At 37.0% G+C, this 23,968-nt stretch overlaps 1 protein-coding gene across 6 annotated transcripts in view; it reads left to right on the top strand.

Annotated features, from left to right (window-relative positions):
* LOC132193729 (whirlin) overlaps positions 1 to 23,968 on the top strand; it is a 94,648-nt gene that overhangs the window by 12,051 nt on the left and 58,629 nt on the right. For all 6 annotated transcript variants that reach the window (XM_059614582.1, XM_059614581.1, XM_059614580.1 and 3 more), the window contains exons 2-4: positions 14,060 to 14,321; positions 15,800 to 16,196; positions 17,985 to 18,271. In XM_059614582.1, the coding sequence (XP_059470565.1) occupies positions 14,111 to 14,321; positions 15,800 to 16,196; positions 17,985 to 18,271 (895 nt within the window). In that variant the 5' untranslated portion in view covers positions 14,060 to 14,110. The remainder of the gene's footprint in view (positions 1 to 14,059; positions 14,322 to 15,799; positions 16,197 to 17,984; positions 18,272 to 23,968) is intronic.

Genomic DNA, 23,968 nt, shown 5'->3' with positions numbered 1-23,968 from the left:
GATTAAACACAGTAAAGTAATAAAGTTGTTCGTCAACCATATTTATGTATTTCTTTTGAAAATCGACATGATCCAATTGGGCGGAAATAGCTTGTAGATGCGTTAATATTTCATAATATGTTTCAAGAGATCCTCAATTTTGAATTTTTGTGAAATTAGGTTTAAATTAATCTTTACCGTGTCATCTTAGTAATTTATAATTTTAAATTATTAATTTAAAAAACTATTTTTAATTACAAATGTTTAAAAATAAATATTAACAGCTTATATAAAAAAATATTTTAACAAATTAACACTAATTATATAAAAATAATATTTTTAATTAAAATTTAAATTTAAAGAAACTTTTAAAACAATAAATAAATAAATGCATTAATAATTTTCTTAAATTTTTTTTATTGTAATCTTAATTTAACATTTGCCATTATTAAAATAAATATTTAAGGCCTACAATGAAATCATAACAGTGTTCTCGCTTTTGCATGTAGAAAACACTGGGGCCTCGTGGGAGGGCGAAGAATGTGAGGAAGCACAAAAGCCTTTATTATGACTTTTGGCGAGCGCTCGTCCGCTTTGTTGGCGAAAGATAAATGCCGAAAAGGGCGGCCAAAGTTGGAGCAACGGGGTCATTGTGTGACACCTATAGTTGCGCTGTGTTTTCACCGTCAGGTGTTTGCGCATTTGTGGCCAATCCGAGAACTGGAAAAGGGAACAGAATAAAGATATCACTCTCGCAGTTGGTCGCGACGCCAAAACAATAACGGTTAATTAAGGCTGACACCCACAAAGTGACGCGCAGATTGAAAGAGATGAACAGAAAAAAATGGCTTCGTTCGTTTCGTTTGGCTGAGCGAGCGAGCAGCTTCATTAGTTGTCCCTTCAGCACCGAGCAAAATTTTTTATTGCGATGTAACATTCAACATTCATAACACCCCTTTTTCTTTGGCCAACGTTCTACTTTCAAAAATTTTCCAAAAGTTTGCTTTTTCAGGGATTTGCATGAGAATTGAAATCATTAAGGGCAATTTTCTGGAAATTCTATGCAAAATTACTGCAGAAACTTCCAGATTTTTTTATGCCAATAACATATAATTTCAAAACTGAAATCAAGATGAACAAGGGATTGATTTATCAAAGCTTCACTTTTTGCAAATAAAAATTTTAATCTTGGCTGATAAACCACTAAATTTGGCCAAATTGCAGAAAAGTTCAAAAGTTGTTAATCTGTGATGATCCCGTGTATCCTCACTTTAGGAGTTGGAATAATTCAACATCAGTTAAATGTGCATTATTTTATTTAAGACTCAATTATGCCTTGTACCGGATAAGCACTTCAATTAAAGGTAAAAATATATCTAGGTTTGTAAGAATTATCCATTTGGCTAGAGTCTGGTGTGCAAATTAATCAAAAAGCTATTTAATTTGACGCTCGACTAACCACTTCAAAGGCGAAGATTTGCTAGAAAGTTGGAGCTGAGCACCTCACTCTTTGGCTGCCGGCACTTGATACAAGGGCAGTGGCCTACTATGTGCGAGGAAGCAGGAGTGTAGGACGCGTATTGATTATTACAGCGCAGCGCAATGTCATTGCCGACACTGAAAGGCGTCCAAGTCTAATCCATTACTCTATCCATTTAGTCTATATAAAAATGTCTTAAAAAGGGCAATAATCATCTATAAAAAGCAAATATTATTATTATTATTTTTTTTTGAAAACACCTTCACTTTTGGAGTTTTTTTAGATGAGTATTTATGACAAAGTGAATTTGAATGATTTAGTTGTTAAAAGAAATTTATTTACAAACCTTTTCAAACAGAAAAGCTCAAATAATTCAATAACATTTTTATTATTGTCTAACTATTTTGTTTGTTTCAAAAACATACCTATAATTATAAACATTTAGGTGAAAAATCTAAATAAATGCTATTTTATAAGTGTAAGAATGTACAGTTTGTAGGTTTAAGTTTATTATGGAAATGAAGAAAATCTGGCTTGTCCTCGTTGCAAAAAATTATTTTTAATCAAAAACAAAACGGCTCAAATTTGAATAAAAACTGTTTTTATGCAACGACGAAAAGCTCGATTTTCTTCATTTACATAATCATCTCCTTGATTTTTAACTTCTTCAAACATAACTTTGTCATATTATAAAAATTTAATAGCTTAGTTTAATTTATAATTTTTAAATCTTGCTCAAATGTGAATTATATTATTTTAACGAAACTGAAACAGTTTTTTCTTGCGCAAACTAATTCCTGAGGCAAAAATTAGCTCGTGGAAAAACTAATTAGTGGCGTCACTCTGAGTTAAGGCTGCGGCAAAGTGACCCAATTCCGGGGCAGTTCTATGAAAAACCGTCAGCCAGTGGAGCGAGTGGTTGTGCGAGAGATGAGCGCCCACGCAGGACCGCAGAGATTCCGCCGGATAATGAATTCGCCCAAGACGGATGCGCTTTGTATTTATTGTTTACTTGTCTGCCCATGTCATATTCAGAAGGGAGAGGAGCGCTTTCATCACATAAAAGAGTTCAGCTGCTTCAGAACGACAAACTCTGTGCAAATTTGCAAAGGAGCTTTTGCATTACTTTCATTTTAACGTAAAAGATTTTGCGTTGGTAGAAGGATAAAAAAATTTATTAAAAAAGATTTTGATATATTTACAATTTTTATTTTATTGCAAAAAACGAAGTAAAGAAATGAACTAGAGTGTTTGAATTCCACTTCAGAGGGGTGTTTTTAATTTAATGAACTCGCGAAAAATGCTAAAGCCCCCGGGCCCATAAAATTCCACGCGTGGCGCCAAAGTTGAACAAAATTTACACACGCGATCTAATGCAGATGTCATGCAGCCTCTGGCACACGAGAAATTGGCTCAGGGACTCCAAGGCCTGACGTGGGATGTGGGGAGTAAGGAACATGGTTCCGAAATTGATTTCAGAGAGCAGGCAGGACCAGCAATGCGTCGATTAGATTGATTTTACGGACTGACGAGAGCCTATGTAAGGCTTCACAACTTTACACTTCATAGATTGGCAATGGAATGGGTCCTGATTTTAATTAGAAAATTTAAAAATGTTTGCAATTATTTTCCTGAAAAATTTACTAAAAGTTAATAGTGTTTTTAAATTTATTACTTTTCTTAAGAGAAACTAAAATAAGAAGTTTTCATAAATAATCAATTCAATATTCGACAACGTCTCTTGAGTCATTAACTCATTATTATATTTTAATGTGATTATTTCAGGCTTTTTTTGTCATTTAAAGTAGTTTTTAAGCAATGAAGTGCACAAATTTAAATAAAATGAAGGGTATTTTTATTACATTTGTTTGTTCCAAAATTTGGATTTGTGGTGGCACAGATTTTAAAAATCCTTATAATTATAAAAAATTGAAACCGGGCGAACCTCGTTGCGAACCTCTTTGCAACGAGGTTCGCCCGGTTTCAATTTTTCATGAAATCCACCTCGAGTGTTACCATTCAACTTATAATTATAATAATTAATTAAAGTAAGTCTTCTTTGCTCCACTTTTTGTTTTACAAATTTATCACATTCTCAGGTATGAGGTAATTAAAAATTCATAAACTTAACAAAAAAAAAGTTATTTAATCTCTATTTTTAAAACATTACATAACTTGATCGTCAATTTCAATTTGGAGTGAAAAATGTATTGATAAAAATTGCTGATCCACCCACTTTGCAGTTTTATTGCTGGCACAGCGTGTGGAAAAGCCGCTCGCAAATTTATATACGAAAGTGGCCCTGCTTTCTGCGCGGTTGCGGCGGGACGAGGCCGTAAAAGTGAGATAGCACTAGAGAATCAAAAGCTCTATAAAATGCAGCCGAGCACGTCGGAACGCGTACCATAATATGCATGGCAATTAGAATAGGTACGTATTGTGGGGCTGAAAGAGGCCGGCAATCGCGAATTAATTGCGATAAGCGCCCATTTCATTTGGTCGCGCGCGAGAGAGTAAAAAGGCGTGGCCGACACGAACGACTTTTATTTTCGCTCACGTGCTCGATGGTCGTTTCTTTGTGCAGCCATAATCACGTCGCCCGGCTCTCCATTCATTCCCGGTTTTATGGCCGCATCTTTGATTAATGGCGTCTAACAGGATTCCAGAAGTCGAGTGCGTGTATTCGTTCATGAGCAGCCTCTCTCGCTTCGTAATAAATGAGCCTAATCCTTGCCGAGATGAAATGCACAGAGCGCAAATTGATTTTTAATGCCTTCTCCTTTTCCACCCACAAATTTCCGGACGTTTGAAAAACTTGCTTTCTTTCCTCTCCAATTTTGAGGAGGGTGAACCCTTTGTTTGCTTTGTGCGACTCGGAAATGCAAGGGAAAGTTGGAAATTGGGTTAAGAGGCTTCCATTTTTTATAAAATGCTTGACTTTGAAGTTGTTTTTGCTCGCAAATTTTCTTTGGTGAGCCTTTTGATGTCGGCTTTTGTGTACCCGGCCAGTTTTTGTTGTTGGGTTTGCAAAAGAAATAATGAAAATTTGTCTCGAATAGTCTTAAATACTTACGTACGTTGTGCTTTTTAAATTAACTTGATAATAATTAAAGGAGTTTTGGTAAAATTATGTAATTCTATATATTATAATTATATTATTTATTCCCTCTAAAATTTTAGTAATTTTCATTATAATTTATGAATATTTGGATTATTTGGCAGAGATTGCCTTATGGTACTCCAATTTAATTAGAAACTATGAAAAAGTTTTAATTGGCTGCTTACATTTTTGTGAAAGTCAAAACTGACGACTAATATTATTACTAATTAAGACAATAGTGATAATTTAGAGACCAGGGCTTTAAAATATAACAATTCAGTTTGTTTATTGACTCTTGACTCCACTAGAAGGTGTTCTGATTATTATTATGTGTTTAATAAAGAATAAATGTATTATCAGTTTTATTAAATAAAAAATTCATTATTAATCGATTAAAAAATAATTAATTAAAGCAAAGAAATAAAATTTCTGTTTTTTTTTTTTTGCAAAAACAGAAAGTTATTTTAATTGCATTTTTTTTTTAGTTTTAGCTAATTTAAAAAAGGACATTGTAAATATTCAGGCGATTTATGTATTTTTTAATACAAAAATGAACTTTAAAATGATGGGCACCGTTATGAATATTAGAAAAAATATTTGAATTCAATTAACTATCCACAATTGTACTTTATACATTTAAATGTATAAATCGAGTTGTTATAGATAATACTTTTTTTGCAGAGAAACCACTTTTCTTTGGAAGTTTTGTAACTAAAATTTGAGCTTAATTTTTATGAATCTTCTATCAATACTGCCAAATACTTTCGATAAAGCTATGCCAAATTGATGTGCTTAGCCCTTTGTTGTAAATTTGTTTAAGAAAATGTCATTTTAAAACTTTATTTCAATACAATGAATCGTTTGTGTTTTTCCGTAAACATTAATATTTCCTGTAGGCAAGAGATTTTCTAGTAAAAAAGAGGAAAAAGGGTAGCAGCTTTGGGCAATCCATACGGGACAAAATCCACCCTGGCTTAACTGAAAGTGTCGCCTCCGGTCTACTTTATTTATTTGTTCTTTCGCTGCTTCTCTCGTGCGAGGAGTCCAGTGATCCGCAGGCATCGTCTTCGTTTCTGGTAACAAAAGAAATCCGGACAAATACGCGTAGAGGCTTTGCTTTTTCACGCCGAATTCGTCGGGGTACATTTTGCCAGCGAGGAATTTCAATGCGTAGGATCAAGACGAAATGGGGGCCAGGTGCAGCTGGCAGCTTCCATTTCTTCTTTGAAAGGTCTGTCCGTCTTTGAAAATGGCAACCCACGGATTTTCTCGGTGAATGGGAAGCTCCTGCTGCATGCAAAACGAAGGGAGGCAATTTTCTCGGAAAATATACTGCACGACGAAAGGGAGGAAATGTTTTACTCTTTGCTTGCTTGCACGGTGGCAGCGTTCAAGTGCCGGTATTGATTTCGTGTAAAGCAGACAGCCCTTTGAGTCTGCTGGCAGATTATATTGTTGGGAATGGGAATATAAGGTGCACGGATCGTTTACGAGGAAAGAAAAGAGAAAGATCACATGTTATTTTGTCTCACTAGCGACGTTGCAAACCTTAACGTGGCTCATCGTCAGCAAAAACTAATTTTGAGTTTTCAGATAGCACATTTCGTGTTCAGGATAAATTATTCATTCACTTCATCTTTATATTTAAACACAAATAAGCATTAAGCGACTCAATTTCACAAAATTCTATTATTGAATACAATTCACATAACGAATGTAGTGCTCAAAGCTATTAAATTTATTATATAGCATAATTTTATTGGCAACAAAATAATTAACATTAAAATTGAATTTAAAGAGGAATAATATAATATTAAAAAATATCAGTCAATAATTAACAAAATTAATTTTATTTTATTTAATATTGGAATAAATGAAATAATTAAAATCGGGTAAAATTTATCTGGTAAATTATCCTCTATATGTATTAAATTATAGTTAATCCTATTTTTAATACAATTAAAATAAAATTATTTTATCATATGTTCAGATAGGATCCTAGCTATTAAACATACAACATTAAATAATTATAAATTTCCTATAGACGATTATGGGTGGCGAGGACAAATTTTTTGGCACAAGCTTCTCTGCCTTGCTCATTTCTACACGCTTGTAACGGGATTTTAGGCTTAAACGGTTGAAATTTGCGAGCAGATCCTTTGGAATTACCAGCCTAAAAAGCGCCGCCGGTCGTACATAAAACCTATAGCAGATCGATGGAAGCTGGTGAACGAGCGACAAAGTGGCAATTATCGCGCCACTCTCGCATTTTTCCCAATGGCGAATCGAACTGAAAAATTGCCATCGAAAACTGGATCGATGGCCGTTTTTTGCCACGCAAGAGAACAGGCGCTTTTAATTAACATCGGCCTACTGCGAGCCGAGTGCTGCATTTTCTGCTTATTTATTTAGTCAGACGTGCAGGACATTATTTATTCAGTGAGTGGTATCAGTTTGTTAGTTGCGGTCTACGTCACGCCGGCGAGATTTATCGTCTGGCGAGCGAGCTCGCGTTGCCGTCGTAATGCTGCGGCTTGCGATTTATATATTTTTCCACGGGTGTCTGATAGCGATGTGTGCGCGAATTTGCCGAGAAATATTTTGATCTGATGAAAGTGGGCACGACCGGAAAATGCCGCAGCTGCGATAACATCCGAGTGAAATTTCATTAATCACGTTTTCAATTTGCATAAATTTATTTGATAAAGTGTTAACAATGAAGAATAAATTAACAGTAAAACTGAGATTATTGGGATAAGGGTAAGAATATATTAAAATAATCTTGGTTTATTATTTGATACCGTATATCTGAAGCTACGAATTAAAGGGGATTTTATTCTTCATTATTAATAAATATTTATCAATAAAGAGATGACCTTAAGCTCACATTTAGTTGAAAATCATGCAGAGAAAGCCTTATTTGTTTAAACAATTCTTTATTATTGTGGTAAGGATATTGTTTTTTCTTGATCAATAAACAACTCACAAAACCCATCGAGGAGAAGCCGATTTTGAAAACAAATCAACTTGAATTCTTTATTAGTTTTGAAAAGTCATTTTGTTTTTATTCAATAGAAGACTATATTGAATAAAAACCCTGGATAAGTTATTTTATATACAGGGTGGCCCAAAATTCAACGACAGATTTTAATTTGCTGCCATTTTTGAACGGATAAAGATATTTGAGTTTTCTCAGCGGGAGAATGAAGTTCAGCTGTGGAAGTTTTGTTGGTGCTATGGGCATCCCATTGTTGCAACGCATTGTTACTGAAAAATTGCCACAAACGTAAACGAAAAATTTCTCTTATGGGATTTCCATGTTAATTTTTAAGCTTTTTAAATTTTTGACTTTTTAAACGGGACAAAATGTTTTCTAGCCTAAAATTTTGCGAGGAACACGATTCTGATGTCTAAATTTTATTCCAGTTAGTATAAAATAGACTTTTTGACTCAAATTTTATGAAAATGAAAGGTTAGGTCAAATTTGACCTCACCAATTGATTCAGCTTGCCGAGTTTACCCAATGTACCAATTTTCGTTTCTCTACCTATTTTGGTTCTGTAAAATCCAGGAAACCGTCAAATTTTACCTTAAGTAAATTTGTATAATTAAACTTCCGATGGCCATAAAAAATAGAAGTCCAGCTTTAAACTTGTAAAACTTTGGCCGGATTAACTCCGTGCTTTGCGAGAACTTGTAACTTATAAGTTAGAAGTCTGTCGCCCAGAAGAAAAAATTTATTTTTTAAAGCTTGTAGTGATTTATTGAAAAATTTTAAAAAATTTTATAAAAAGTTAATCTACTTGAAGCGAAAAATTAAAAGTCCAGTTTTTAAAAAACTGCGATTTCGCTGACAGTTAGAAGGGTTCAAGGGCTATGTTTTCTCTAAATGGCAAGTCTGTCACCCTAAGAAAACTTTGGCTTTTTATTTTTTTAGCATTTCAAACAAAATTTCTTACATCGGATTTGCGTTATAATTTGGCAAAGTCAACCAAAAAATTAGATTCTGCCGAGCGACAGGCGCAAAATTTTGTAATCCAACTCAATGAACCACATAAATGTTAAAAATTGCCACGCAAGAAGTATGAAGCCTGGACTTTTTATAAATTGTATTAAAATTTTAAAAATTGCAAAATTTTATCAATTATTACCCCTAAATACCTGCAATTAATAATTAAATGAAAAGTCCAGGTCTCATACTACTTGCGTGGCAATTTTTACCATTTATGTGGTTCATTGAGTTGGATTACAAAATTTTGCGCCTGTCGCTCGGCAGAATTTAATTTTTTGGTTGACTTTGCCAAATTATAACGCAAATCCGATGTAAGAAATTTTGTTTGAAATGCTAAAAAAATAAAAAGCCAAAGTTTTCTTAGGGTGACAGACTTGCCATTTAGAGAAAACATAGCCCTTGAACCCTTCTAACTGTCAGCGAAATCGCAGTTTTTTAAAAACTGGACTTTTAATTTTTCGCTTCAAGTAGATTAACTTTTTATAAAATTTTTTAAAATTTTTCAATAAATCACTACAAGCTTTAAAAAATAAATTTTTTCTTCTGGGCGACAGACTTCTAACTTATAAGTTACAAGTTCTCGCAAAGCACGGAGTTAATCCGGCCAAAGTTTTACAAGTTTAAAGCTGGACTTCTATTTTTTATGGCCATCGGAAGTTTAATTATACAAATTTACTTAAGGTAAAATTTGACGGTTTCCTGGATTTTACAGAACCAAAATAGGTAGAGAAACGAAAATTGGTACATTGGGTAAACTCGGCAAGCTGAATCAATTGGTGAGGTCAAATTTGACCTAACCTTTCATTTTCATAAAATTTGAGTCAAAAAGTCTATTTTATACTAACTGGAATAAAATTTAGACATCAGAATCGTGTTCCTCGCAAAATTTTAGGCTAGAAAACATTTTGTCCCGTTTAAAAAGTCAAAAATTTAAAAAGCTTAAAAATTAACATGGAAATCCCATAAGAGAAATTTTTCGTTTACGTTTGTGGCAATTTTTCAGTAACAATGCGTTGCAACAATGGGATGCCCATAGCACCAACAAAACTTCCACAGCTGAACTTCATTCTCCCGCTGAGAAAACTCAAATATCTTTATCCGTTCAAAAATGGCAGCAAATTAAAATCTGTCGTTGAATTTTGGGCCACCCTGTATTATTCACTAATACTATTTATGACTGCACTTTTGAGACTCTTGCAATTTTGAATCATCTCAGAAGAAAAAAAATTTGCATAGATAATTTGCAATATGATTTTCGGATCGAATTTAACAAAACCAAAATTACTCGTAAACCACCAGTCATACCATTCAAACTCTAACTTCAACATCGATATTAATTCTTAAATAATATAAATTTTTTTAAGTTCTATGAACGTTTCTCATATTTTTTAACACACGCGCATAAAAAACTAAAGTGATTTAAAATTGAAATATATCATTTTTCAATTTTAAACTTTTGACGCGTATTAGTTTTAGTTCTACGCCCTTCAGAAACTTATACAAAGTGTAGGTTTCCATTTCTGTGTAGGGCGTGTGTGTTTGTTTGCACTGAAAGTTGTTCCTCGTCTCGTCTCGCGACGCGCAAGTTGAAAGTTTGCCGCAGTCGTGTGTTTCTGACACAAGATATTACCATGCAACGTGCGATACTTTATTTGCAGGCTCGTTCCTTCACAAGGCGAAATGATTTAAAAAGGCGCCACGCAAAGACGAGCAACTTTATTTCCCAACACGCATACGCCACGGAGTTTGTTTCTTTTGTTTGTTGAGTGCGAGAGAAAGAGACTTCTTGAGCCTTTGACTCTACTTCCGCCGAACGGTCGTCAATCTTGGGTGTCGGAATTTAGTCCGCGAGAGGAGTTTTCTCGAGACGTTTGCGACACTTGCATAAACGTTTCTGCGAAGTTTCAGCGATGAAATCTTACGAGGGAAATAGAATGAGAAGAAAACAACTGCAGATTCCTTTTGAAAGTACATATCGAACAATATGAAGGGTACCACTACTTTAGAAAGAGCTTTTATACAAAGATTTTTGTTTTAAACGCCTAAGCGAACAAATGGGATTGCTACAAACACTTGCGAAAGAGCTCCTAAGAGTCAACAGTAGATAGATTATTTTTTATATAAAATTTAAGAAATTATTTATAAATCCTCTTAGGAGAATGACAAAAATAATATAATTAAAAAAAATATTAAGTATTTATGTAAAGCACAATGACTAAAAATAAAAATTAACTAAATAAATATACAAAGTAAATAAATAAAAATACAATAAATACATAAGTAATAAAATAAATGTCTTTAATATTTACAATTTGTAAAAATTTACATTTATGTTATTAAAACTATTTAAAAAAAATATTAAAAAAATTTATATTTCAATTAAAGGCAATTTTAACTCACTGTTATAACGCTTTAGAATGTTATTTGAGCATTTATTTTGGCGTCGTAAATTAAAATCATCTCCATTAAGCTACCGGTGTCTACTTATGCTTCTTCCTTCAATATTTTAGATTTTTGGATAGACTTCTTCGTATAACTAATTATTATCTCTTGAATTGTGACGAACACAAATAACTTTTATTTTTGCTAGCCCTTCCATCCATGTTCCTTTCCCGCTTTAATTTGTATGTATCTCTTTTGCACTTTGTTATTCAATTGTTTTGTATTCTTTTCTGATGTGACCAAAATAAATGATAGTCTCTTCCCAGCCCGGCAAGGCAACACTGCGTGTTTTAATTTCTCCGACACCTACGTTAGGGCGTGAGGGTTAACCGGCAGGGTAGGCAGGGTCGTAAAGGGGAGTAAGGCTCGGGCAGCGGCTTTGGTAACTCGAAGCCCCCCGGAGAATCAAATAAAGAATAATTATTTGAGAATAAAATTAATGAGCACCACTATGGCGGCCCGGGAATAAGGCGCCGTATTGTTGGAGTTCAAATTGTCAAACCAAAAGTCTTTGCCGAGCGCATCAAAGCTCTTTACATCAGTCCCCAAAGGGGTGAGATGGGCCGTAGACACGTTTGACGCGCGCCGTAGGGGACCCTAGACCCCAGACGGACGTCGCAGAATCTCTTTGCTGCAGAGAAAATGGAAATGAATCAGAGAACAAGGTATAAAATATTTACCACACAAAGATAAAAAGGGACCTTTCCGAGGAACGAAATCTGTCACAGAATTTCATACTTCCTTCTGAGAAATCGGGGTCGAGAGCAAAGCGAATTAATTCCACCACCCGTCACGAGTGCGTTCTGCCGTCGTGAAATATGCAGAGATTTCTTCTCTGAGAGAAAGAGATGGAAATAAAAGAACGCGCAGAGAAGGTTTGCGCCTTGATATTTATGGTCGGCGAAATAATGATAATAAAAACCGGCTTTCGTCGGGGGCAAGACGGCGAAAGAATCAGTGTTCGCTCTCGCAAAGAGGAATAATGCGTACGAAACTGTTGAATGCCGCAAACCGAAATTAGGTCACATCAAGCAGAGAGTCGCACCCTCCTGCGAGAGCCAAATAATAACGCCCGCCTTAGTCTTTTCGGAAATAATGGAAATTTTCCAGCGCTGCAGATTTATCGGCACTTTTGCAGAATAAGGTCAGACATGTGGGATTTATGGAGGCTCCTCGCAGTCGCACGCGATTATTAAGAGTTGCATCGGGCGGCGCATACAAGCAGCTCCTTGTCCGACATCCGACAAAACGCGTAAAACACAACGACGTGCCGACGTAATAAAAGCGGAGCTCACGAGGCGACCGACACGAAATGTGAAGGGGATTCAATGTGGATTTTTATTAAATATATATTTCATGGTGCAACCAGGTGTCAAATTTATCATTTCAGCGTTTCGTGTAACACCTGACATAGAGTGAAATGAATTAAATACAATTTAAAAGCATAATATTTTGCTTTATCATTTTACTCATTATTAAACAGTTATTTTATAAAGCATCAAATTTCTATAATGTGTAAATTACACACTCAAATTGTAATTGAAAAAATTCTTTCTGGTGAGCAAAATGTTAAAATAATCTTAATTAGCCAATCCTTTAAAAATTTAAAAACCAAACGTTTTTTTTTACTTTCGTTTAAAAATTATGGACGCACAGTGCAATTTACGAAAGAAAACTAGACACTCTAATAGAATTAAATTTAAAAGTCAATTTTTCTTAAAATATTAAATAATTAGCTTGAAGTGTGGAAACTCGCACTTAACGTTATATTCTGTATAACGGCAACAACAGTAAAAAATGTTATAAGAGGGGAAAAAATTAAAATAAAGTTTTTTACCTGCAATATTTTTCGTGTACAAAGCCAAAAGTTGAAGTTGATAATTTAAATATTTTTATTCAGCATGAAATAATTCAATAAGGTTCATCATCAGATTGAGCATAGAAGATACGATCTTTTGTATCAGTTAATTAAAATTCGAAAGCAATTTTTTTTTTAACTTTTTAAATTAACCAAACTGTTTTTGTGATCTGATCAATAGATCACAAAAGTGATAGTTTTAAAAGAAGAAAAAAATTGACTGTTAAAATATTGCAGAACGACAGAACGATTTTGAATAATTCCCTTTCTTGTAGCGTGCCAAAAGTTTAGCCGCCAAAGATCGATCATCAGCGAGATGTGCGTATAATAAAAACTTTTTCTCGTGGATAACAAGGCCATAAATTGCGTGAGACGTTGCGAAATGAGCGCAGAATGGTTCCAATTTCGCCTCTCTTCCTTTCCATGTCGCAACACCATTCGGAACAGGTGTCCCTCCTCTCTCCACGCAAGAGCCAGATTCGGCGCTAGGCAATCCGTGTGACACTTTCGTCAAGCCGGTTGCATAACCTATTTTGGTCGTAAGCTCTCGCGCACCACTTCCGAAAACGCTCTAGCTGTTTACGTTTGAGCTGTCAAAACACACTCGCCACGCAAACAATCTCGCCAATTGGTAATGCTTCTCCGGTGCTTCCGAACATCTGGCAAATGTATTATTTTTTCCCATATGCACAATTTTCGTAAAATTTCCACAGAAAAATTAAACATCGGCGAATTAAGTTGATTTTTTTTAAATATTTTTCTGACAGAGTTTAAAATAGTGTAAATTAACAAAATTTGAATTTTTTAAATATCTTTTAGAGAGAAAATTTGATTCACAGAAAACTTTGAATGAAGATTCAATTTGTTGCAAATCCAAATTGATTTAAAGCACTTTCTGAAGTTGAAAATTTTCCAATTTGAGTATAAAGCCATAAAAAAGCTTTTAATTAATTTAAATTTAAAAGTAAACATTAAATAATTGGAGTCACTTTTTAAAACCTTCTTTATCCTCGTTTGGTTTAATTATAATTTCAAACGTTTTTAATTGTTATCTTGATTATAAGAATTGCGTAAATTTCACAGCCTTTGCACTCTAAATTTGTGTCTGACGACATTAAGACTGTGGAGAATAAAAGTCGCAAGTAAATCCCCAGTCCATTATGTAACTGCGGACGTCTTGTGTTTCAGGGTGGCGTAGTGTGATGCCCCGTTGTGGTGGGCGGGGCGCCCCCTGCGTGCATGGCCTCAGCCTCTACCGCCCTAGATGCCTTTGATGCAGCCTTCGCCGCGGCGCAGTTGGCCGAGGAAGAGTTCCTCGTCAGTCGAGAGCTAGAGGAGATCTCGAGCCGGAGACCGCCGACCCAGGACCACCACCATCCACAATTGCCTCCAGCGCACCACCACCAGCCTCACTTTTCGCCGGCTGCTGCTGCCTTCTACAACCGTGCAGGTCAGTCACACTAAAAATTATGAGCATAATTTGTATTTTTAATATTTGTACGTATTAATTAAAATCATTCAATATTAATTGCACTCAGGAAACCCATTATTTAATATTTCCAATCGAAAAATTTAAATATTTATATTTTTTAATCAGAATTTTTCACATTTAAATTGTATTTCTTAAAATCAACGGAATAAAATTAAAATTTTTGTCTCTTTTGGCACATATTGGTGTTAAGGGTAGTTTTTTTATTTATTGTAGTAGAAAAAAAAATGATTAACAGAAACATTTTCAATTTTTCTGCACATTTTTATTTAATTCCTTTAACATTGGTTTCCTTTATTTGTACTCCATACATATGTTGCTTCTTGCTTCATATCATAGAAAGTTTTTCCACCAAAAATGGGAAAATCAAAACACTCCGAATAATTCACCACTGGGAGTAGGAAATGCTGCTGCTTCATTCAGAAAACCGCAGCTAATGCAGAGCGCGGCCTGACCGCAGCCATAATAATAACTCCCCAGCACACCCCATATATACCACACCAATTTCATTACCTGGAGAGCATCTGACGCACGGAAATGTATACGGACCTTGAAAACTCGCATTTACAACCCTCTTGCGAGATCCTTAATGGGAAGCCCTAAAAATTTATAATATTTTTTTAATATTATTATGAATAATTGCAACAGGAGGTTTGTGTGATTTGAAATTAAAAAATCACTTTAGTGCTGTGCATTGCTTTATTATTTGATGTGTAGCGTTAACATTATTTGATGCATAATTACTTTCAAGTAGATTATATTAAATTTTAACACAAAATTAAGACATAATTTCCTTATATAAATCTTTTTTAAACGTTAACTACTAAATTTTGTCATGAAAAATGATTTTAAATTGAAGGTTTTAATTTCAAAGACAATTGCTTGTGGTATGCAAAAATGTAATGAAATTCATAATTTGTTGATGCTTTATTTTACTCAGACTATTTGACGAGTCCCGATGAGTAAATTTAATAAAAAACAGTTTTAGCCTAAAAAATATTAGGCAGTCACTATACCCAGACCAAAAACTGAGTTTAAACTAAAAATTGATAAAAAAAAGGGGTGAAAAACAATAGTTTTACTGAAAAAGCTTTTCAAGAAACACGAATTAATATAATTTTTTTTTCGCAAAACTAATTTTCACCTCTCTTTGTAACACTGTTTTGGATTTTCTAATGAGTTTCATCTTCCCCAGCTAATAATCGAGCACAGTCCACAGTGATTTTTACGGTTATTTTTGGTAATATTTATTATCTTTACAGCCTGATTTTTTTAGGTAACACTGCGTGGCTTTTGTGCTTTAATTTGCAATACAGTCTAAAATTTGAAATAAGATCCTATTTGGTGCTAAATTATTATTATTAATTTCTGTACGAAAATTTCTAAGCTCATGAAATAAATTAAAAATCGGTAAGAAAATGTGATGTTCTGTGTTGAAGGTGGTGCCGGTTGCGACGTGTGCGGCCGAGGCGGCGGCTTCAACTCGCCGGTCACAACGGCCCCGTTGGCCGCGAGCGGCGCACGGGGCAGCGGGGGCCTGATCACCGCGGCCGCGCCCTCGTGGTGTCTGTACTGCGGGTGTTCGCAGCCCCTGCCCCCGAACGGTCAGTGCTCGTCGTGCTCGCCGCACCGCAGGGCCGTGCAGACGCTGCAGCGCAACGCTCCCTCCTCGGAGCCGCACCGACGCGGATACTACGAGGCCGAGGATGCCGCCTACCCGGACGCCTCCGCCCGACACCGCTCGGGACAGTATTACTCGCCGCCCGGCACCTCCTACACCATCGTCGAGGCCAGGCCGTCGGCACGCGACCTCCCGCTGCGCGAGATCGGCTTCAGGTTCGTCCATTCCTTTCTTATTTTCATTCAATGATCATTTCTTTTGGATTTAAATTTATTTTGAGAGCTCTCGTAAATATTCATTCTTAGTAAGGATTGTATTATTTCTAGATTATTATAATTTTTTTTACTTCCTTTACATAATTAAAAATTATAGAGGCTTTTCCTACAAATATATGAGACAATAAATTACTATTTCAGTAAGTAAGATTACTTGTTTCAATTACTGTATCAATGGGGTCTTGATATTGAGAAATATCCGAAACAGAAGCGCACGCATTATGGCTTAATAAGCACCGCTTTTGATTGGCTGTTGGTTTTCTGTGGCGCAAATTTCAAATTTTCACCAGCGTGTGAAATTGACACGATCAAATAAAATAAGCGAAAAATTTTTAATCTGTAAAAATAATAGCAAAAATCACATACCTGGGACCAGTTTATGAATGTGGCGCCGTTTCCTAGTGGTCGGCTGAACGAGAAAATTCCCCATTTGCCTCAATTCGTTGAGATACGGTGACGATTCATGAAAATTTTCGACTTTCTCGCCATTTTCTTTCTTCCAAGGACTTGTTGGGCACAACGGCAGCGGCGAGTGATAAGAGAAAGAGAGAGTGTTGGTGGGGGCGCATTCCAATGCTGCTGCATTGTGCAGGTAGCGCTCCCTCCCAACCCCCCCTCATTTCCTTTTCTCTCGCCGGCTGCCCAAGCACCGGCGTCTCTGGAAACTTCCTCGCTGAAGGAAAAATGGCGAATCAGGCAAAAATATCAGCAATCAACCCGTATCACACCGAATTAAGGCGAATAATGGATTTTATCGCCGCACCGACCACTCGGAAGTGTCACTGCACTCATCGACTCGCCTCAGGTAGGTGAATTTTTCCGTTATAATTTGCTATTTTTTAAAGAAATTGCCTCTAAAATTATGTCTCTCGTTTGTCGTAAAATAAATTGCCACTCCCCTTCCGGTACTAGAAGCGGACGCATCTGACCCCTATGTGTTCGGATTGAGACCGTTTTGTACTGTATTTTTATAAATATATAATTAAAGAACTGTTATCCTAAAACATTTTTAACAGGCATTTTTTCTATATTTGCACTTGTTAAACAAAATACATTATTATTAATTAAAAGTAAATTGTTAAAAAAATTAAAAATGAAAAGGTAAAAATTTATATTATATTAAGATAAAATCAAGCTGATATTTTAAACTTTAATAAATTTAATAATTTTTTTATAATAAAACATAACAATTTAAATAAAAGAAAAAAATAGATGCTATTAATTAAATATTAAATTTAGTAAAATGTTTTGAATTTGTTGTATCAATATCCTGTGTAAAAATTTAAAATTTGACACTACACTTAACATCATATAGAAACACTAATATTTTTCAAGATAAATCTGCCCTGCCTCTGATCAAGACCACGGTTTTTTTTCTTTCTAATATAAGCCAGCTGGTCAACTTTTGAATTATCTTTTATTTCATTTTTTTTTCAGCTAGGTATAAATTTTTATAAAATGCACCATGAGTGTTAAATTTCAATCAAAGTATATCATTATCTTATAAATAATACCATAAGTCATGCATAAATAAAATATATAATTAATACATCCATCTAAATTTTTTTCTGCTGTTCTGTTTCAGTTTAATTTTGCTAATTTAATAGCTGTGCAGGTAACACTACTTGCTTCCTTCTTCTCCTTCCTTTGAATACTCCCTGCTCTGGATCTTTTTGCGATTTTGACCTATTTATTGAAAATTGAACCATTTGTTGATGCGCTCCACAGGCCGATCAACGCGCGGGCCGCCAGTCAGTCCCCGCCGGTGCGAAACCCGCGCTCGAAGCAGCCGCATAACCCGACGCATGGCGCCAGCATCTCGCCCGAGCAGGTGATCAGGATGCTCAACTCGAACCACCTCCCGGCTGGCAAGCAGCACGGCCGGGGTCACGTCAACGACCCTTTGCCGCCCATCAACATAATGAACAACAAGCCGGTGCGCACGGTCAGCATGAGCCGGCCCGCCGAATCGGCCCACGGCTTCGGCATCTGCGTCAAGGGTGGACGCGAGTCTGGTGAGTGAAAATTTTATTTCTCATTTGTTAAACTTATAATTTCTAAATCAATTTTAAGGTGGAATGAGCGTGGTTTGTATTATTGATAGCAATATGACTATTTGTTTGAGCAAAAGTTAAATTGAAATTACTAGCCCTGACTGGTGAACAATCGTTTAAAATTGGGATAAAATTAAATTCTGTTGGATTTTTAAATATAAATTTGTTGAAAATTGAAATTTCTGTCAGAAAATGAACAATTAAAAATATCCTCTAAATTAAAATGAATAATTCTAATTTGAAATGAACTTTTTATTGCAGTGTGAAAGAAAAATTTTAAATTTACTGTTTTTCATTAATGTAAAGGTCTTAAATTTATCTTTGGCCAGAAGTTTTGTAATTTTGTTTCTCCAAATTGTTATTTTTGGGAAGGTTACATTATATTACGGAACAAAAAGGCATCACCACGCTAATTTCATCAAAACTGCCTTGATTAAAAATCTAAATTGAGCCTTAATAACTTCATTATATTATCAACATCTTTATAATTTAATTAATTAATCTACGCCATAAACTCATTCCACCTTAAAAAGCAACCCAAATTATGTATTTTAAAATTTCCAATTAGAGTTCAGCTAATAAAATATAAAAATTAAAGTCTTTCTAACAGTTTAAAAAAGTCAAAACAATTTTTCGTGCATTATCTGATAATTTGCATTTGAGTGTGTTTGCTCTTCTTGGATGAGGGTCTGCCCCGAATTGTGGCAAATAAACACTGTGGAGTCATCTCGAGCATGTCCGTGATTAGAATCTTTCCAATAACCAGCTCACTGTGAGCTTTTTTCGTTCCATCCTATTTCTTTCGTGTGCATGTCAACATGCATTAAAATTATTTTACATAATTTCCTCCTAAATCATTAATATTCATTGATCCCCGCGACTTGAAAATTTTTAAATATTGTTTGATCAAATATATAACTCTCAAAGCAGAGAGTTGTTTCTTCAGCATATTTGTGTTCATTTCTTTCTCTCTCTGTTTTCCTGTGTTCCATTCTCAGATGCCAAAGGTGAGTTGAAAGCCTCGGCGCCTTAAATCTACTACTATTGAAGCACTGCTTTGTATTTATTGAAACATAAAAATAACACACACACACACACACACACACCAATAATCACACTGATTGTGAGGACTTCTGAGAAAGTAATATAATCGGAATGGTTTGCGAAATGCGGACGGATTGCAATAAAAACACCCTTTCCATCTTTCGTATTCACAAAGTTCTCTCAACACACAAATACACACGCCAACCACTGGCTTTGCATGCGCCGGAGCTGATTTGCATTTTAGTGTGTTCTTTGTTTTGGTACCGCATGGAATTCGTTCTGACTATCTTTAAAGCAAGTCCACTTTACTTCTCAAGCATGCGGTCAAAATGAACTTTTGTAATGTTCCTTTTACGAGGAAGACGAAAAAAAATCAGATAGTTGGTACTTTATAATATAATCAAATAGAGTTTTCAAATGTGGGTCAACCATATTCAAAGATAAAATCTAGTTACATAGGAAATGAATAGGTGAATTTGATGAGATGGATGCATCTCTCTTATAATTCAAAGCAGAAAATTTTAGCCTTTGTTTCGATTGGGTGAAATTTATCAAATAAAATATAAATGGGGAAAATAGATTCAAATACTTGCCTATGTAAGGTGATTTTCTTAAGCTACAAACGAGGGATTTTAGGGGAAAAAATTTAAATAAATAAAAAATAGAACCGGCGTTTTTCTCGACATCAAATTTTCAAGCTGTTTATACATGATTTTCTTTTTAAATTGATTACTTTTCTGAAAATTGGAATCTTAAGATAAAATTCTGTAAATCAAATCTGAGCCGATCAAAGGATATTATTATTAACTTCATCAGAAGAAAAATCGTTGACAAAGGAAAAAGAATTTTCTTGAGATTAAAGGAATAATTGTTTTAACAAATATATTATTTTTTCAGCAATAAAAATTACATATTAGAAATGCATCCTGTTTTTGTCACCCCTATATAGTGTGCAGTTTTTTTAAAATTAAATTAAAAATTGGAGCAAAGTTTCCTTACATTACGTTCATAATATTTAACCACTAAATGCGTTTTTGTTGGTGTGGCCATGTCACTTCCCGCGAATTCAAATGAACAATGGGCGGGGGATGATATCGCTGAAGAGAGTACGAAGGATTCTTCCGCCGTTCAATGGTCCTTTGGTAGTCGTTCATTCGCATGACTTATTTTCGTCGCAGTGCGCGTTCTCATTTGAGTGCCAACTTTCATGTCGGCCCGCACGCATTTCGACAGCACCCACTAATCGCACAAAGAGCCACCCGGAGGCCCTTGAGACTCCACTCTCTCTCAATAATTAGCTCAAATGGGCCAAAAGTCATTCGGCCTCCTCGGAAGCGCCGCGATTTATTAGACCGGCCGGATGGTTGACCCTGATTCAGCTTTGAAGGCGACATGGGCGGGAGAGAAAAAATTGCACAAGGACAGCAAATTATCCTCGGAGATGAGACTAACTGCTTTTTTCTCGTTTAAGAAGAAGTAAGCTCGGGGCCTGCAAGTTCATAAAGTAATTTGTAAAAGAGGCAGCGCCGCGCGTCTTCAAACATCGATTTTTCGCTTCCGAAGGCAGTCGAGAGCCGGAATACGTGACCTGCCTTTATTAAGTGGCAATCGACCCCCGGATGACTCGTCGCACCCGCAACTTCCATTTGTGAGGAAATTCTTTGAAGGAAAATAAATAATACCCATCTTTGGCCTGCTCGAAGCATAATATCTTTCTCTTGAGGCATTGTTTTTGCGAGCCAAATTGCTTCTCTTTGCGTGATGGCAACTTTGTAGCCGTCAACAAATTGAAAAAAAAAAGTGCTGGGTGGAATCGGTCCGTGGCGGGGCGGTTTATTCAGCCGTGTCTCAAGAGCAAACTCGTCCAAGGGGAAAACCAAACAAAGTTGAGAAAGGGGAAAAGAAGAACGCAAGCGGCTTTGCCTTTTCAGTTGGGCGAACATTAATCGGTGCTCAAAAATTCAGACGGAAATTTGTAATTAATCAAAGGAAAAGTTTCCCTACCAGGCTCTTCAATTTGTTGTAAAAACCTATACCAGGAAGTACATTTAAAATTAAAATTAAATTTATTATAACTTAAATTTTGGCGATTAATTTTCTTATCTTGAATAGCTGCGTTATACATATAAGATTATTTAAATTGTAATGAAAACAGATTTAAAAATTAGTTATTTTATTTTTTTGAAGAACAATCTAAGAAAGCGCAAATACTGGAAAATTTAAGTAATTTCATAATATATATTTTATTAGATAATTTTTTCATTTAAATATTGTTTGAACTTTGAACATGATAGATATGAAAAATCCATCTAAATCACGCATTAGGACATTGAACAGCAAAAAATATGCCAATTAAATAATCATCAATCACTTATTTGGATTAAAAAAATAATTCCCAACCCTTGTTATGGCATTTATTTTTTTTATGCTGAAGAGAAATTGATTATGAAATTTTCTATCTTTACTAATTGAGGCATGATTGATCAATAAAAATCTCCTAAAACGAATTTATTCAACCAAAATTTTACGGAGACTTGATCCTCTGAAAATTATCGTCTCTTTTCGTTTTTATCCCCCTTTTTGAGATAAAACCAGCCAAAAACCCAAAGAGAATTGTGGGTAACCGTGACCCACTTGCATGTTTGCCGTCGGCTGGCTTTACTTTGCAAATATTTGCCGACGGATCCCTCGAGATTTTACGGCTCCGGAGTCATAAATTTGAAAAAGACGGCGTCGAAATTGATAAGATAGGTCACTCGGACGGTAGCCCCAACTTCCCACAGGGAAATCGATGGCACGTGTGACGTCAAGGGTGGAATCCCACACGTATCAGTGGCAATTAAGTCGCGTTGTTGGCTCATTAAAGGCGTCACTCGCTACGTCAGCCGAGCCTTTTAACCTGACTGCAGCATCCATCATTGCTGTGAAAAATACACTCGGGGTGTCACGTGCTGAAAAGAGCTCGCAAATTAACCGCGTCGACTCACCGCGCAAATAGTCGCTGGAAATAATTTATCGGCAGTCGGCGTGTCTCTAATTCCACTTAATTTATCGCCATGGGAAGAACAAGTGCAGCTGCCGTTGGAGGAATTTACTCGATTTGAGAACAACGACGCGGCGGTGAACGGGAAAACTTTTAGTCCAACTTTCACTTCGCTTCAGATTCAATTTAGAGCTGCTGCACAGTCTCAAGTCTCACGCTGAAGGAATCCTGTTAACAAATTCAGGGAGAAACGGTCCGTGGGGGAGAATTTCCTAACTTATTATTCGTTTTATTACAATTTAAGACAGTTGAGTTTGATAAAACAATAGGGATTATATTATTTTTGAGATAAAAATAAAGATAAAAAACCTTAATATAAATTAGTTTGTTTTTATTCACAACGTAAACTCTTTGTCATTGGTGGTGTTTCATGGCTCTCCCGGGGAGCCATGGCTCTTTCCCGAGGAGCGATGGCTCTTTCCCGGGGAGCCATGGCTCTTTCTCGAGGAGCGGTGGCTCCCCAGGAGCGACGGCTCCCCAGGAGCGACGGCTCCCCAGGAGCGACGGCTCCCCAGGAGCGACGGCTCCCCAGGAGCGCCGGCTCCCCAGGAGCGCCGGCTCCCCAGGAGCGCCGGCTCCCCAGGAGCGCCGGCTCCCCAGGAGCGCCGGCTCCCCAGGAGCGCCGGCTCCCCAGGAGCGCCGGCTCCCCAGGAGCGACGGCTCCCCAGGAGCGACGGCTCCCCAGGAGCGCCGGCTCCCCAGGAGCGCCGGCTCCCCAGGAGCGCCGGCTCCCCAGGAGCGCCGGCTCCCCAGGAGCGCCGGCTCCCCAGGAGCGCCGGCTCCCCAGGAGCGCCGGCTCCCCAGGAGCGCCGGCTCCCCAGGAGCGACGGCTCCTCAGGAGCGCCGGCTCCCCAGGAGCGCCGGCTCCCCAGGAGCGACGGCTCCTCAGGAGCGCCGGCTCCCCAGGAGCGCCGGCTCCCCAGGAGCGCCGGCTCCCCAGGAGCGCCGGCTCCCCAGGAGCGCCGGCTCCCCAGGAGCGCCGGCTCCCCAGGAGCGCCGGCTCCCCAGGAGCGCCGGCTCCCCAGGAGCGCCGGCTCCCCAGGAGCGCCGGCTCCTCAGGAGCGCCGGCTCCCCAGGAGCGACGGCTCCCCAGGAGCGCCGGCTCCCCAGGAGCGCCGGCTCCTCAGGAGCGACGGCTCCTCAGGAGCGACGGCTCCTCAGGAGCGACGGCTCCTCAGGAGCGACGGCTCCTCAGGAGCGACGGCTCCTCAGGAGCGACGGCTCCTCAGGAGCGACGGCTCCTCAGGAGCGACGGCTCCTCAGGAGCGACGGCTCCTCAGGAGCGACGGCTCCCCAGGAGCGCCGGCTCCCCAGGAGCTCTTTCCCGAGGAGCGATGGCTCTTTCCCGAAGAGCGGTGGCTCTTTCCCGCTTCTTTAGCGAGCTTAAAATTGCCTATGTAATTAATTAAATAGTAGAAAAAATATATAGATTTTAAAAAATTAAAATATTTTCTAAATAATACTTTCGTTGACGTTATAGCTTAATAGAAATTACTTAAAAGCTTTAATTTAAAAACACAAAGTGGCGTTTATTTAAAAACACACAATAACAAAGTAATTATTATTATTGT

This window comes from Neocloeon triangulifer, unplaced genomic scaffold (assembly GCF_031216515.1).
Source record: "Neocloeon triangulifer isolate White Clay Creek 2 clone unplaced genomic scaffold, ASM3121651v1 ptg000004l, whole genome shotgun sequence".
Taxonomy (NCBI): Eukaryota; Metazoa; Arthropoda; class Insecta; order Ephemeroptera; family Baetidae; genus Neocloeon; species Neocloeon triangulifer.
This window is presented reverse-complemented; position numbering and strand designations above follow the sequence as displayed.